The 15,356-nt window shown below is 40.9% G+C and overlaps 3 protein-coding genes across 3 annotated transcripts; 2 read left to right on the top strand and 1 right to left on the bottom strand.

Moving 5' to 3' along the window:
- Positions 1-43: 43 nt before the first annotated feature.
- Positions 44-8,053, top strand: ube3b (ubiquitin protein ligase E3B). The gene is made up of 27 exons (XM_061038110.1): positions 44-611; positions 817-985; positions 1,135-1,252; positions 1,432-1,491; positions 1,583-1,687; positions 1,773-1,869; positions 1,976-2,061; positions 2,189-2,271; positions 2,399-2,504; positions 2,594-2,714; positions 2,835-3,012; positions 3,269-3,435; positions 3,532-3,699; positions 3,804-3,975; positions 4,062-4,180; positions 4,284-4,398; positions 4,572-4,671; positions 4,755-4,874; positions 4,963-5,139; positions 5,235-5,345; positions 5,444-5,581; positions 5,672-5,737; positions 5,960-6,018; positions 6,130-6,312; positions 6,446-6,557; positions 6,662-6,754; positions 6,850-8,053. The coding sequence occupies exons 2-27, from the start codon at positions 825-827 to the stop codon at positions 7,039-7,041; spliced, it is 3,207 nt and encodes a 1,068-aa protein (XP_060894093.1). The 5' UTR covers positions 44-611; positions 817-824; the 3' UTR covers positions 7,042-8,053.
- Positions 8,054-10,372: 2,319 nt separating this feature from the next.
- aldh3b2 (aldehyde dehydrogenase 3 family, member B2) lies at positions 10,373-13,140 on the top strand (the record flags this gene model as incomplete). Its single annotated transcript, XM_061039331.1, has 9 exons — positions 10,373-10,570; positions 10,689-10,799; positions 11,036-11,156; positions 11,251-11,336; positions 11,759-11,840; positions 11,924-12,313; positions 12,401-12,564; positions 12,648-12,747; positions 12,819-13,140. Coding segments are annotated over 9 exons (1,452 nt in total), but the record flags the coding sequence as incomplete, so codon positions are not given.
- A 249-nt stretch (positions 13,141-13,389) lies between these two features.
- mmab (metabolism of cobalamin associated B) lies at positions 13,390-15,146 on the bottom strand. The gene is made up of 9 exons (XM_061039332.1): positions 14,982-15,146; positions 14,689-14,744; positions 14,498-14,591; positions 14,334-14,391; positions 14,177-14,249; positions 13,994-14,091; positions 13,851-13,915; positions 13,691-13,750; positions 13,390-13,602 (listed from the first exon to the last, which is right to left on the bottom strand). The coding sequence occupies exons 1-9, from the start codon at positions 15,083-15,085 to the stop codon at positions 13,518-13,520; spliced, it is 693 nt and encodes a 230-aa protein (XP_060895315.1). The 5' UTR covers positions 15,086-15,146; the 3' UTR covers positions 13,390-13,517.
- Positions 15,147-15,356: the final 210 nt, after the last annotated feature.

The raw sequence follows: 15,356 nt of genomic DNA on the forward strand, positions 1-15,356 counted from the left end.
GTAGGTTTAGCCTGCGCATTTCCGCTATTGAAGGAGTAACAGTGAAAACGGTCCCCCACCACCCACCCAGTACACTGGGCGAAGGGTTTATCCACCATCACAAATAAAGTTGCTGTCGCTTCTACGCGAACGAAGATAGTCGGGCATAGCACACCCTTTCTATTGGTACATATTTTAATAGGGAATTACACATTTGGACAAACTACCCGGAAACATTTAATGCGACACTGGGGATTAATGGCTGCAGTCAATGCACGGATCCCTTCTCATTGTTTACATTTCGAAACGGTATGTTCCCTGTGTTTTTGAAGCTGTCATTGAAAACATCCCAGACACAAGCATGTAATGATCGTAAATTGCGCTTACTTAACGTGAACTGCATCTCCTTGAGACAGTTTAACACCGATTGTCGAAGGACCAGGACTAGCCCTGTGTGCTAACTATACCAGCTCCATCTTCACTGCCCGCTGTCCTACAGATGGCAAGTTAGTCCTTTTCTTACGTTTGCCTTTCCTCCTGCTTGGACCTGAAGGACAGCCAAATGACTTGGGAGGTATAGCGCTAGGTGAGCCTACAGGCCAGAGAGAAGCTGTATTTGAGTAATATCGCAGGTAAGTTCACCACTATGTTAGATCAAAACAATATGATGTTGTTCTCTTGTTAGGATGCAGTAGGCTTTAGTCGTAGTTTACAATGTTTAGAAAGCAGAGATCAATATCCTAGGCCAACATTGAAATTGTATCATTACAAACATGCGGATGATTACTGTATATTTTTGCATCATGGCAGTCAAATGGTAGAAATCTTCTTTTCCAGGGTGCATAATGTTCAGTGTAACCCAAAGCTCCAAGTCCGAGTTCCTGGACAAAGCCAGGCAGGCCAGGGAGGAGAGGAAAGGACAAAAAGATAAGGAGAGAGCAGCAATCAACATCCAAGCCCTGGTCAGAAGATTTCTCTGTCGCTGCAGACTACAGAAGCAATTAAGGTACTTCACATATTTAAAAATCTCAATTGATTTGTAGATTATAAAAACAGCGAGTTAAAGAATACACATTTGCTTGAAATAGAACTGTATTAACTCACTTACATGCCAACGTAATCAATGGTTAAATCTCTTTTTCTGTGTTTGACCAGGAATGATGTTGATGAATTTTTTCAAGCGTCTGAAGCTGGGACAACTAAAAGAAATGCACTCTCAATATTCAAAATAGCTCGGAAATTACTATTCATATATCGTCCAGAAGATAAGATGGTGAGTTGCTGTTAAGACTGTTGTAGCATAAGAATGTAAGTAGAGGTAGTTCACTTAAAAAAAACATCTCCTCGCTGTCAACGCTTACTTTTTGGAGATGTTGTAAATGTAACATAGTGGTTTTTAAACTTGTCATTGGCTGGGTCGCTCAATTGACTATCATTTTGTTCATCACACAGAGGTTTGAAAAGCTCTGCCGTGCAATCCTTGCCAGCATGGAGGCTGAAAATGAACCTAAAGTGAGTGAGCACGAGTTTAAACCCTCCATATGTCAATATTTTTTTTAAAGTTAGCTTTGTCTCAGTGGCTGTTCTCAAATTTGTCCCTCAGGTCTGGTATGTTTCCTTGGCTCTCTCCAAAGACCTCACCATTCCCTGGCTCAAACAGATTAAAGATGTGCTTTGGACTTGCTGTCAAAGAATTAAAAGTCTGAAGGTTAGTCTGGATTGGATTCTTATAACTTTATTTAAACGTTACTTTACAACTTTGTACATTTGCCTGTCTTTTTTGTGATTTGCAGCCTGACATACTTCAGGACAATAAACTGGTAACGCTGTACCTCACCATGCTGGTGACCTTCACTGACACCTCAACCTGGCGGATAGTCAGAGGAAAGGGTGAGTCTCAAAGAGGCTGAAGTTTTGTTTTATAAACACAACTGCTGTTATTGCAGGACACGCTCCCTGCAAAGTATAACATCACATTTTCCCCGCATTATTTCAGGAGAAGCTCTTAGACCTGCTTTGACCAGGATTTGTGAAAATATTATGGGTCATCTCAATCAAAAGGGATTCTATTCAGCACTGCAGGTTCAGTATAACAGCTTGCTTTGCTTTTCAGTTTTATCACACAATTTAATTAATTAGTGAAACAACTTGTTTCTTTATGTCATATGATGAAAATCTGATTTGATATCTTTTAACTTTTCATGTTTAGATTTTGCTGACCAATGGATTGGCTCGTTCTAAACCGTCGCTCTCCAAAGGAACTCTTACAGCTATATTTACCTTGTCATTAAGGTGAGTTCGAGCCCGTAGATTTATGATCATTAAAAAAAAAGTTTCATACATGAAGAAGAGTCTTTGTATTTACTTTGTTGTATTTTAAGATTGTCTTTTTAACCAAAGTCTCTGTTTTTTTTTTCAGGCCGGTCCTTGCTGCTCACTTTTCCGATAACCTGCTAAGATCATTCCTCATTCACATCATGTCAGTTCCAGCTGTCATAACCCACCTCAACATGCTCACACCAGAGGTAAAAACCCCTGTTACAGATCATGTCTTCCTTGCATGGCGCTTCTGTATTGTTCAACGTGTATTTAAACTTCTGCCTTGTCGCGACAGTGTATGGCGTCCATTCAGACACATGACCTGCTGCGGAAGTTCATTCTGTTTCTCAGCCGGGAAGAACAGTGTTTGGACATCTGTGTGTGTCTCGAGGGGAGTCACACACTTTGCCTGCTTGGTAAAGGATTTTTCAATATGCGTTCTTATGTCGATGTATATTGTGGGGTACATGTGAGGAAATCACTGTGTGTCCTGTATATTGTTCATTTCACAAATGAACTTCTCTGATGTCTGACAGGCAACTTAATTCACCTGGGCTTCCTTAATGAGAAAGTTCTGGAAGAGGAGGCCAACTATTTTGTGAAGGACCTGACTGACATGCTGTCTTACTGCCAGAGATATGTGTCCCAGAAGAAGTCAAACCTCACCCACTGGCACCCTGTCCTGGGCTGGTTCTCCCAAACTGTAGACTACGGGTCAGTGACACATTTATATTTGCTTGAATCAAATCAGAAGAAAAAAATAATGATAAAGAATTGCTCTGGAGGACAAAATGTACAAAAAAAATGTGGTTTGTGGCCCTTTGAAGTGCAGTAATATGATTTTTTTTATAGCGTACAAAACTGTCATGTTATATGCTTTAGCAGTCACTTTTACTTTAGCATGTTAAAATAGCATCATGTCAGATATGTATACTGAACTTTGGTCTCCTCCTCTGCCTCCCGTTCCTAGTCTGAATGAATCAATGCCGCTGGTCACCAAACAGCTTCAGTACCTGTGGGGCGTTTCTGTCATTCGGACACTTTTCAGTGACGTCCTCTCAAAAAAGCTGGAGAGTCAGGAGCCCACTCCCCCGCCCCCGCAACCTAGCACATCACAAAACAATCTACCAGTCAAAAGTGAGTAATGAACCCTAACCTACTGTAATGTTCAAAATAAGTTCTATATGTTGAGTTCTCTACATCATGGTGTGTTGTTTCTCGGTGTCCTCACAGACCTCTTTAAGCGAGCGTTTCAGAAGTCGGCTTCTGTACGGAACATTCTGAAACCAGTTGGAGGGAAGCGAGTCGACTCTGCTGAAGTTCAGAAGGTTTGCAGCATCTGTGTGCTCTATCAGACAGCTCTATCCACGCTCACGCAAATACGACTCCAGATTCTCACAGGTCAGTATGAGAGTCTTACTTTGTGTTGCAAACATTCAGTGTTTTGTAAACACTCACGAGTCCATCATTGAATTCGGTACTGGACATTCTGTTTTTTTCTGCAGGCCTGACTCACCTTGATGAACTTCTACCCAAACTTTGGGCCTTCATCTGTGAGCTGGGTCCTCAGGGGGGGCTTAAACTTTTCATGGAGTGTCTAAACAACGACACTGAAGAGTCCAAACAGCTCCTGGCCATGCTCATGCTTTTCTGTGACTGCTCACGGCACCTCATCACGTAAATTCCCTCAACCTGACTCTTGTGTGCACAAGATTCCCAGCACAGGGACTGACATTTAATAACTCACCTTTAATGTGTCGCAGGATTCTGGATGACATTGAAGTCTACGAGGAACAGACATCTTTCAAGATAGAAGAACTCCACACCATCTCCTCATTTCTGAACACATTTGTCTACAAGATGGTCTGGGATGGCATCTTAGGTGAGTGAATGACCCTTACTCATTCTTGAACTTATGATATCGATTAGTTAAAAAGGAACACTTTTAATGGAAAATCTGTTTAATATCTTGTGTTTTAAAAAAGAAAATGCAAAGGGAGAGAAGCTGGAGTTGTTCCACAGTGTTCATGGCTGGTTGATGGTGCTTTATGAGCGGGACTGCAGGCGACGATTCACCCCGGATGAGCACTGGCTGCGAAAGTAATCACAAACACTAAACAGCTCTTCATATTTTCCATTTTCGAAAAGCTGGTCATAACTACTGTTTTATCATCTTCTTTTAAACAAAGCTGTTATTCACGGAACAGTAGCTTGTTCTGTTCTGTGAAAACATTCAAAAGCTCAACTCTACATCTTTGTGGTGTTGCATTCAGGGACCTAAAACCCAGCCTGTTGTTCCAAGAGCTGGAGAAAGGCAAGAGGAGAGCCCAGCTGTTGCTGCAGTACATCCCACATGTTATTCCACACAAAAATGTGAGTAACCACAATCCTTTCAGTAAACACTTGAGTGTAATTTTCATTTTCAACTCTATGATTACTCTCCTCTCTCATTTTAGAGGGTGCTGCTGTTTCGGAACATTGTCACAAAGGAAAAAGAAAGTTTAGGATTGGTTGAAACGAGCTCTGCTTCACCACATGTCACACATATTACCATTAGACGCTCCCGGATGTTAGAGGTAAGGACAACAGATCAGATAGAGTCTTGAATTAAAGTATGACGTAACAATTGTTTCCTAATACTCTTCATTTTCCCTCCTCTGTCAGGATGGATATGACCAGCTCCGTCGATTACCAGCCAACTCTATAAAAGGTGTGATTCGGGTGAAGTTTGTCAATGATCTTGGAGTAGACGAGGCCGGTATCGATCAGGACGGCGTGTTCAAAGAGTTTTTGGAGGAAATCATTAAAAAAGTGTTCAATCCTGCTCTCAACCTGTTCAAGGTAATATGAGGAAAATAAAAATCATTATTAAAAGGCGTCACACTTCCGCTGCTGACATCGAGTTTACTTCTTTTGTGTGATATTTGTTTCTGTAGACTACAAGTGGAAATGAGAGGCTGTATCCTTCACCTACATCATATATCCATGAGAACCATTTGCAGCTGTTTGAGTTTGTGGGGAAGATGCTCGGGAAAGCTGTATACGAGGTATACTTGGGATTTTCCTTTTTTTTTTTTGTTTGCCCTCTCTTTGAGCAGAGTGTTTCAGGTGATCTTGAGTGAATGTGTTATTCCTCTATATTCAGGGCATTGTGGTCGACGTCCCTTTCGCCTCCTTCTTTCTCAGTCAAGTCTTGGGTCACCATCACAGCACTTTCTACAGCTCCATCGACGAGCTGCCCTCACTGGACTCTGAGTTTTATAAGAACCTCACTTCCATCAAGGTCAGGGAGAAAAACCAATCGGGCATTTTTTCATTCATCTGTCGCAGGTTCAGCTCTATCTCACGTCTTTGATTTCGTTTGTTCTTTCAGCGCTATGACGGAGACGTAGGGGATCTGGGACTGTCGTTATCCTATGATGAGGACGTTATGGGGCAGGTAAGAATGAAGAAAAGATAATCCTTTGCCTCAACAGTTGTACTTTAATTAGAAGATTAAGTTGAACTGTAGTAATGTCCCTATATATTCCCCAACCTAATTCTTCACCACATATGTATTTTATTTTCTGTTATTAATCGTGCATTTTGTCTTTTCAAGAAAAGATAGTTAGAATAGTTCAATGTATGATGTAAACAGCGTTTTTTGTATCTTGCCTTACAGCTTGTCTGTCACGAGTTGATACCTGGAGGGAAAACTATGCCAGTCACCAACGAAAACAAGTATGTTAATCCATATCCGATTACAAAAAAGAAAAAAGTCTAACCTGTTCTCCTTTTTCTGATTGTCGTGCGGTAAATAAATTCACTGTCTGACTCCATCATCTCCCGCAGGATCAGCTACATCCACCTCATGGCTCACTTCCGGATGCACACGCAGATTAAGGAGCAGACGGCGGCTTTCATTCGGGGCTTCCGCAGCATCATAAACCCAGAGTGGCTGCACATGTTTTCCACACCTGAGGTTCAGCGTCTCGTCTCGGGAGACAATGCTGAGATAGATCTGGATGACCTCAAGTATGTTTTGAGTCATCTTAACTGTCACTATACCAGTCATACTCATTGAAGTTTTTATTGGCGTGTGTCCCAAAATAGCAGGATAAGTATTTTCATCGTATCTTTCATGTCTTCGTCCTTTCTTTAAAATCAGAAAACACACGGTGTATTATGGAGGATTTCACAGCAGCCATCGTGTCATCATCTGGCTGTGGGACATTCTGTCCAGTGACTTTACTGCAGAAGAGAGAGCTATGTTCCTTAAAGTAAGAAGTTGTTATTTTGTGGTTGTCATAGCAATTTTTCTTTTCAATTTAAATTGCAATGTGGTGAAGTATTTTCTAATTTAAATATCTTATTTGCTTTACAGTTTGTTACCAGCTGCTCGAGGCCACCTCTTTTAGGTTTTGCCTACCTCAAACCACCTTTCTCCATCCGATGTGTGGAAGTTTCAGATGATCAGGTGAGGATCAAAAGAGAAGAGCACCAGAGATGTTTTTTTTTTTTTCCTTCTTAAAGTTGTTGCTTAAGTACTAACAAAGCACTTTCTGTGTCTAGGACACTGGAGACACACTCGGCAGTGTCCTCAGGGGCTTCTTCACAATCCGGAAGAAGGAGCCCGGTGGTCGGCTCCCCACTTCATCAACGTGCTTCAACCTGCTCAAGCTGCCCAACTACAGCAAGAAGAGCATCTTACGGGACAAGCTGCGCTACGCCATCAGTATGAACACAGGATTTGAGCTATCATAACTCTGTCGCATCAGGACAATCTTCACGGCAGGAGGACTGTCTTCAGCAGTCGGAGCCTCGCAAAATGCTCGTCTTACAGTGACTAGAGCCTGTCGGTCAAAAGGGGCTTCACCGGAACAAAAAGGGGGACCATGAAGGATCTTAAACCCCTCTAAACTGGATGAGCTCCACTCCCTGACACCAAAGGGGATGCTGTTTCTGCAGCACAATCCAATTTTTAGCATCTCCCTTTGCCACTCCCAAAACTCAATATGTTGTGTGTAACTCGATGAAATACAGACACACAGTGGCTAGATCTCTGTTTCTCAGGCTTAACAGAATCGCTCTCGGATCTATCACTCCCACTTTAAGCGAACTGGAAAGCAATACAGATGCAATGCAAGCCATTAGACACGTGGTCAACTCACTCAAGTGAATCCAAGCGATGCTTTGATAATATACTTACAAGCTTGGACTCCATTATCCAGGCAAATTTTAGCTGATATTGGATGAGTCTTAAAATGTTTTGCTGAACATAATGCATCTTTTATAAATGGAAGACAAATCAATGTCTTGTGTTCAACCCCCATGAAGGAGGAGTGAGTCATAACACTGATTCTGTGTTGATTACATTACGTCCCATTTAGGAGGAAAAATCAACCTGACCTCACTCCATTTGTCCCCATTAAAGACACTGCAGCCACCTGAGAGAGAGACATGGGCCCACCGGTTTTATGTTCTCAGTACATTAAAAACAAATCTTAACATCTGACGCATTCGGGTGAGCAGCAGAATCTCTAGACACGAACAAAAAAAAAAAAATCTGATCCTGCTGGTTTAAAAAAAGAGATGTCCTTGCTGTAGTGTTTAACTAAACTGGACGTGTTTTGTCAGTATTTGTAACTGCCAAGTATAGCAGACACAATTCTTCATTCATCTGTGTGTGACCTCCACTCCAAAAAATGAAGAGTAAAGTGAATCATCAATGTTAGTCTTTGTATGTAATAATAGTAAAACTAATGATTTCTCACTACACCTTTGAATAACGCTGAGTGCCTCATATAATGCCCCCCCCCCCCCCCCCCCCCCCCCCCCCCCCTCCTCCTCGCTCTTTCATGTCTGACTCTATTTCAACTCTAACCAATAATCACATATTGGAAACAAGCCATATAAATGGGGTTTACTTACCTGGATTTATTCTGCTCCTACTAACATAAATAGTCTGGAAATTCAACCAACACTACAAATACAACAAACCAAGGAGGGTTCGACTACGATGCTCTCTGATCTCTGTGGACTTTTTAAGCCATGCGGAAAAATGAATCTGAGGTTTAGAAAAGAAACCTCACAACATGATGTCATGGACTGGTTCATCAACCAAATGTGACTGTCTTCTTGATGTGATTGAGATGTTGCACACCTGTCTGCTGTTTGGAAAAGGGGACATGCGGGAAAATGTTACCTTAAAGGCCTAAACACTTCTTTACACAGGGTTCAGTTCCATATTAAAAATACAAAGAGACTTTACATTCATTCAGCAGAAAGAGGATTGCAGCTTTTAAAGAAAGGGTTAAAAGAATTAGCCAATCTTTACCACATTCTTTATGCAAAAAAAACACTTTTCAGTCATCAAAGGGTCAAAGGTCAAATGTATCTTTATTGTCCCCACAGATGATGAATGAGTATTGATACATTTATTAAGTAACTCAATCCCTTGACCATACAGTTCCTTATCGTAATGTTTATTGAAAATAATATAATAGCCACTAACTTGTGTAAAAACAACAGAAAATTAATTAAAAGGCAACCAGCACACATACATGTATAAATAACTTTGGTTGTCTTGAATTTACCTTCAGTATACTAATGAGATTAAACACATTTTTAATCTGATAAATCAAGTCAGGAGGATCTTGCTTTGGCTGGATTTACACGACACACGACAGTAAAGTGTGTTTTAGTGCGAGAGGGATGAAAGATACCTCACAAGCTTGTATGTTCTGTCTGATGAGGGCACTCATCTGTTTAAAAATGATGTCATAAGTAGGCTTTAGAGGCTTTAAATGTACCAGTGGACTGCTAATGATGCTGATTTTGGATTTCCACTCTTTTAGTACAATAAATCATTTAAAAATGCTCCTGGAAATCTTCTTACCCTTCCTGTGAAAGTTGTCATGTCTTTATACAGTTTCTTTGAAATGTGTACTTAGGCTATGTTTGGCACTATAATGTTACATCATGTAGACCTACACTAGTATAAAATCATTTACTTTAATTCTTTATATTATTTCTTTCTCTCTTTTTTTTTTTTTGTTCCAATTTCACCTGCTGACAAGACCTACGTCGCCACAGAGCATATTGCATGATGGGAGTGTAGTATGTAGGTCTCTGTTACAGGCTAATAATAATAATAATGGAATGGAAAATGTCTTGTAAAACCTGCACATTCTGTCTTTTGTATATAATGGAAAGTCAATGGCATGACTTTGCATGTTTGACCCATAGTTGGTTAAACCTGGTAAGAGTGGGCGGGCTGTTCTGTTACACATTAACCTCCACAAGAACCATGAACATGGCGCAGAGCCCCTCTCCCACCTTGTGCTACAAAATCGCTACAAAGTTAAATACACCCAATTTACGTTTCCAGTAGGCTGTTAACCTACAGCACCCTATACTGTCATACCCTACAAACCACACCGATAAGACCTTCACAATACCAAATGCGTTGGTTGTCTTGACCCTTTGAAAGTATAGGTGACATTCTTCCAGAAATCCTTACTCTTCTTCTAATAGGTTATAATGTTAGAAAAGGTTAAAATGGTATAAAATACAGTTACCTTCATTCTGTTGACTAAATTGTTTTTTTATGGCAACAGAATAAAATTCTATTGCAAAAAGTGCAAGAAGCTACCTTCATATGCATTATTTGTATAACTCTGAGTTAGTCAATCGAACACTGTAAATCTCCTTGTTCTCCACATGATGCCTTTAGAGTGACTGGGTTGATAAATATATAATTGAGAGCTTTTCTTGGTTTTATTAGGAGTTCATGTGCGGAACCTGATTGGCTGATGTGTTTGGATTTTCACTACTCTCCCTGCCCTGCCGTGGGCTTTTACTTAACCAGGCTTTATAGTAGGCTACAAACACTGTTAAGAAAGGCAAGCAGTGGAGAATACTTGACTGGAATAAACATGAGTATGAGGGCGTGCTATGGTTGTCAGAGAAACGGACGGTTAACATGCAGGAGGTATCACAATGATGATGATCTAGAGTTTGGATTCAGGATGTGTTTTTTTTATTTATTTCATTGCCCTGTGATGTTAAAAACTTGTGATGCTGCTGCTGTTTCAGGACCAGGCCGGGGGAGCCGTGTTTTAAGACGTACCCTCTGGTGTGTGTGGATCTGCTGAAGAGATCCCGAGTCACCTTTCAAGCTGGACGCACCCTAAAGGAGAGCTTCAGAGTGGCCCAGCTGGAGGCTTTGGTGCGGATGCTGCAAGATAATGAGGGTGATTTTGTGGATGCTCTTGAAAAGGACCTTCATAAGGTCAGAATGGGAGGCCGCACCTACAATGTTTGTGCTTGATTAAAAATATACATGTGGCTTTAACAGTGCTATTTTTTTTGGCATTTATGAATAATTTTCTTAATTCTTTTTTTATCAGCCTCGATTTGAGACAATTTCATCAGAACTGATTCCCATCAAAAACGAGGCACTTCATGCTATTAACAACCTTAAGAAGTGGATGCAACCGCAGCATGTGGAGAGAAACTTGGTGAGACTTTTTATTAAACTTTACCTTTTTTTGCACTAAAACATATTAGTAATATTGAGATGATTTATGATTTAAATAACCCACTTGAGAACATATTCCGTCGTGCTAGCACAAAGACACGTATTGTTCCAGCCCTGCCAAAGCAGATTAAACTAAATTGCCTTGACCTCTTTTCAATAATCCCACTTTCACTCTGTTTAATGTAACCTAATTTTGAGCTGGTCTGTCTGAAATAGTGCACCACGTTGGATGAGTGTCTGGTGGTCAGTGAGCCGCTGGGGGTGGTTTTTATCAAGGGGGCCTGGTGTAACCCTGTCCAAATGTGTCTGGTGCCACTGGTAGGAGCCATAGCAGCAGGTAATGAGACTCAAGACACTAGTTTAAGAAGTCAAATACTCGTGCTTTTTCATTTCACCAAAGGTTACTGATGATATGTAATGAATCTGTTTAGGAAACTGTGCAATCATCAGCCCCTCGATGTGCACTGCTCACACAGCAGAGTGTCTTCATCGACTCGCCCCTTTCTACCTGGACAATGTGAGTCATTACATAACAGGGATGATGAGTTCAGTCATTTGAACAAATAAAGTTACAGAAGACTCATTAGTTGTCCAACATTCACTAAGACTGTTTTTTTCTGTGCAATAAATGCTTTATTTTTTTTTTCATTGCACAAATTTTAGCACAATGATTTATGTATGAGTTTTGTTAAATGACCGAGTTTGGTCTGTGTGCTTTCAAGAAGAGCACACAACCAGACTCAAATCATCACTTTCAAGGTCAGATGAGACTTGAAAGAGACTATGTTATGTTGTATCTCTTGAGTATGTAAAAAAATACCCCACATTTTTTTAATCCATGGCCAGCTCAAAACCTGACTCTCATTCTTTGAATTTGAGGTTGTAATCTATATTAATTGATAGTTCAGACCTTTAATGGTGATTGTTCTTTTCCCCAAGGAATGCTTCCATGTGATACTTGAAGGCACTAATGACTTGCCTGAAGTTATGGAACTGAAATTTGACCATGTCTTCTTTACAGGTACAGATAAAACTCAGCTCTAAATACATTTTGACAGAACATTCAATATTTTGAAGTGGTTTCTGATTTCTGTTATTGCCTAGGAAATAGGGAGGAAGGAACCAAAATTGCTCAAGCTGCAGCTCGCTCACTAACGCCTTTCACCCTGGTTTTGTCTGGAAAGAACCCATGTTATGTAGACCAACACTGTGAGATTAAAAAAGCCGCTCAGCGCATCGCATGGGCGCGTTTTCACAACGCTGGACAGAGCATGGTGGCTCCGGATTACATCCTGTGCCACAAGGTTGTAAAAGCACAACTGGTTCAAGCCTTGAAGGGCTGCCTGCTGCATTTTTATGGTTCTGATCCGAGAGAGTCCCGTAGTTATGGCAGGATGGTCAGTTCAGAGGTCTTCAACCGTACCAGAGACCTGATGTGGAGATCTGGCAAAGTGGCTGTGGGAGGGCAAGTGTTCGAAGCAGAGAGGTATATTGGTAAGCGAACTGTGTGGGACTCTGTGATACAATGTCGACTCTGTAATATTCTTTACATTTAAAAAATGATTTCCTTTTCTGTCCAAGCGCCGACAGTTTTAACTGTGGAAGATAATGATCCCATCATGCAACATGACTTTTTTGGCCCAGTTCTTCCTGTCCTAACTGTAAACAATATTGACGAGGCCATCACCTTCATTAATAAGCAGGAGAAACCCCTCTGTGTGTATGCATATTCCAACAATCACAAGGTACCAGCCAGAGTTAAGACACTTAGTATTGACTGCCTGAGCCTGGTGCATTTATTCACATTATGGCTTTCCTGACAATGCAGGTCATCTCAAGGCTAATAAGTGAGACTTCCAGTGGAGGCTTCTGCTCCAATGACAGCGTCCTGCAGAGTCTGATGGTGACTCTGCCTTTTGGTGGAGTTGGTAAGTGGTCAGCCAAAAGGTGCCAAATGTACCAAACAGTGTCTGAATAAATATATAACTCTTTTTGACAGGTGCAAGTGGAACAGGTGCCTACCACGGCCGCCACAGCTTTGAGACCTTCTCTCACAGGAAATCATGCCTGCTGAGAGGCACGGGCTTCGAATGTGTTACAAATCTGCGTTACCCTCCCTATGAGGACCGCAATCTGTCTCTGATGACATGGGCCAGCACCTTGTCCCAGAAGACACAGGGCTGGTGCCAGATCCTGTGACTGCGTGGGGGGTGACGACAGAGCCATGATGGAGGACAGCCGGATTGCTAATGTGCTAATGTATCGTTAGTGTGTGTTTAAAACATATAAGAAAAATAAAACATATGACTAGGCTTAGCCACATCTTAGAGAGGAATAGAAATCTCCTTGAACTGTCAATTGTTGCTGTCCATTACTTAAAGTTCTCAGTTGCTTTGCATTGACTGTACAGAAGTTTCCCTGAATGTTTGAAGCTTTACCTGCACTACAAAGTTTTATTACCCAAAAGTATACTGTATGTATTGGGAGAAGATTTAGGATTCTGCCAGTTTTATTGTTGCCCCTTAGCGTCACATTATTCTGAGAAGAAATAAAATCAAGATAAAAAACAATTTCAAAACCTTACAGATTTATTTTTATATATACATACATAGTGAAAATGAAACACGGTCATTACCAACAATCCCCAAACCAAGACAGACCTATCTGATCTTATATCTTGTTATCATTTAAAATCTGGTCATTGTGGTCTTTTGTAGATTGTTTCCTCCTTGCCTTCCTTCATGGCGGCATGTCTGGCCACGGTGAACAGGTAGTCACTCAATCTGATTGAACATTAAAGGACATTTATCAGATTTGTAATTAGACAAAGCATGTTCTCATGCTAATTTGTATGCAATGTATTGGACTGACCTGTTCAAAAACTTGGCAACATCTGGATCTGCTTCGCCTGAGCGCACAATTGGAGCAACACTATAACCAGAACAAAGATCCGTCAGGACACATTGTCAGAAATGCAAGACTAAGAGGGTCTTTTACCATTACTTAAGATAGGAGGCACGCTGTAGCTTACCTGCGTTCTGTTCTCCGGCAAACTGTCCGAGCCAAGTGCAAAGCTGCGCTGCTCTTCCCTCCAGACTGTTACGCACAGGACAAATTTATTAACACAGCAACAACTTGGCTTACATCAGAACTCAGACTTAGAAATGGACTTACAGGTAAAATGAAGTTTGTCAGTGGAGGGAGTTCTTCTGTTAATTCATCAATCCAGATTTCCAGGTCTGCAATTGGCTGAGCTGTGAATTTTGTTCTCTCTCACAAAAGAAAAAGAAAAATGAACCCAAGAGATCAAGCCAACAAATCACATTTTTAATGTAATAGGGAAAAGAAAATCCATACTAATGTGAGCTTCTCTTGCAGATGACCGCGGGGTGGCAATGTTGGAGCCCACGTCCTGTAAAATGCACTGGATCTACAAAAAAAAAAGGATCAAAACACCGTCAAGAAATCTTATCTGGTTCATGCTACATTTCTGTGAGCTGTATGAGAACCACACCTTGTCCAGCTGATGTGTGAATGTGTGACCCTTGTCAAGGCAAAATTCTCGAGCCAACCTGAAATGCAAAATTAAAAACATTGAGTGGGTTTGTAACCGATGAAATTAAAGAAAACAAAAGTGTTCAAGTGATTGTGTGATAATATAAATGATACAAATGTTACCCTATAGCTGATGACAGCTCATCTGTATTTCCCAAGGCTTCAAAAATATGATCTTCCTTTGGCCTCCTTTCTCCTGTGAATGTGCTTGAGAAACCTTTGAATGGTAAAAGAGGGAATGAAGCACATTTTGTAAGGACTCCTGACTTTAAAGAAAATATATAAAAACATAATGTGAAGCTTTCTTAGACGACCTTTGTCTCCGGTTTTGGTGTATATTTTGGGTCCCTTTTCTCCTTCAGTGGCAAAACTGTTGACAAGTCGGACAGGATTGACAAAAATAAACATTTGATATAAAGTCCATGTTTGTCTCGTTCAGAATCAAACAATACTTATTCTACATCATAGTGTGTTTACTACAATACTAACACTGGCTTTACATAGTTGATGTTTTACAGATACAACTTATATATAACCAAAGTTACATGAATGACACGATCAGCTCCTTGTTGGTGTTCTTTCACAGAGAGCATGAATGTTAAACTACCTTCTGTCTGAACACGATGTTATCCATGTCCGATGCCGGCTTACGAGCCTGCAGACCCTAACAACGCAGCGGAGGTGCACAGGTTTTATCATCATTGAAGTCATGTTATGCTAAAAAGCTAGAGGGTAACTCTTGGAAATAGCTGATAACCTTTTTTGTCCGTTCGTGATTTCCGTAGATAATGGGCGTTTTCGTTTCATGGCACGATTGGTCAACACACCGTGCGGTTGGCGAATGCGGGATGCTGATTGGGTAAAACAATATCGGTTCAACTCGCTCTGGTCCTGATTGGATAGTGTCAGACAAACTCCATGTTCGTCCCTCCTCCTCTGTGACAACTATGTTTTTAACATGATTTTCTAAAGCAGAGCCACA

This window comes from Labrus mixtus, chromosome 5 (assembly GCF_963584025.1).
Source record: "Labrus mixtus chromosome 5, fLabMix1.1, whole genome shotgun sequence".
Taxonomy (NCBI): domain Eukaryota; kingdom Metazoa; phylum Chordata; class Actinopteri; order Labriformes; family Labridae; genus Labrus; species Labrus mixtus.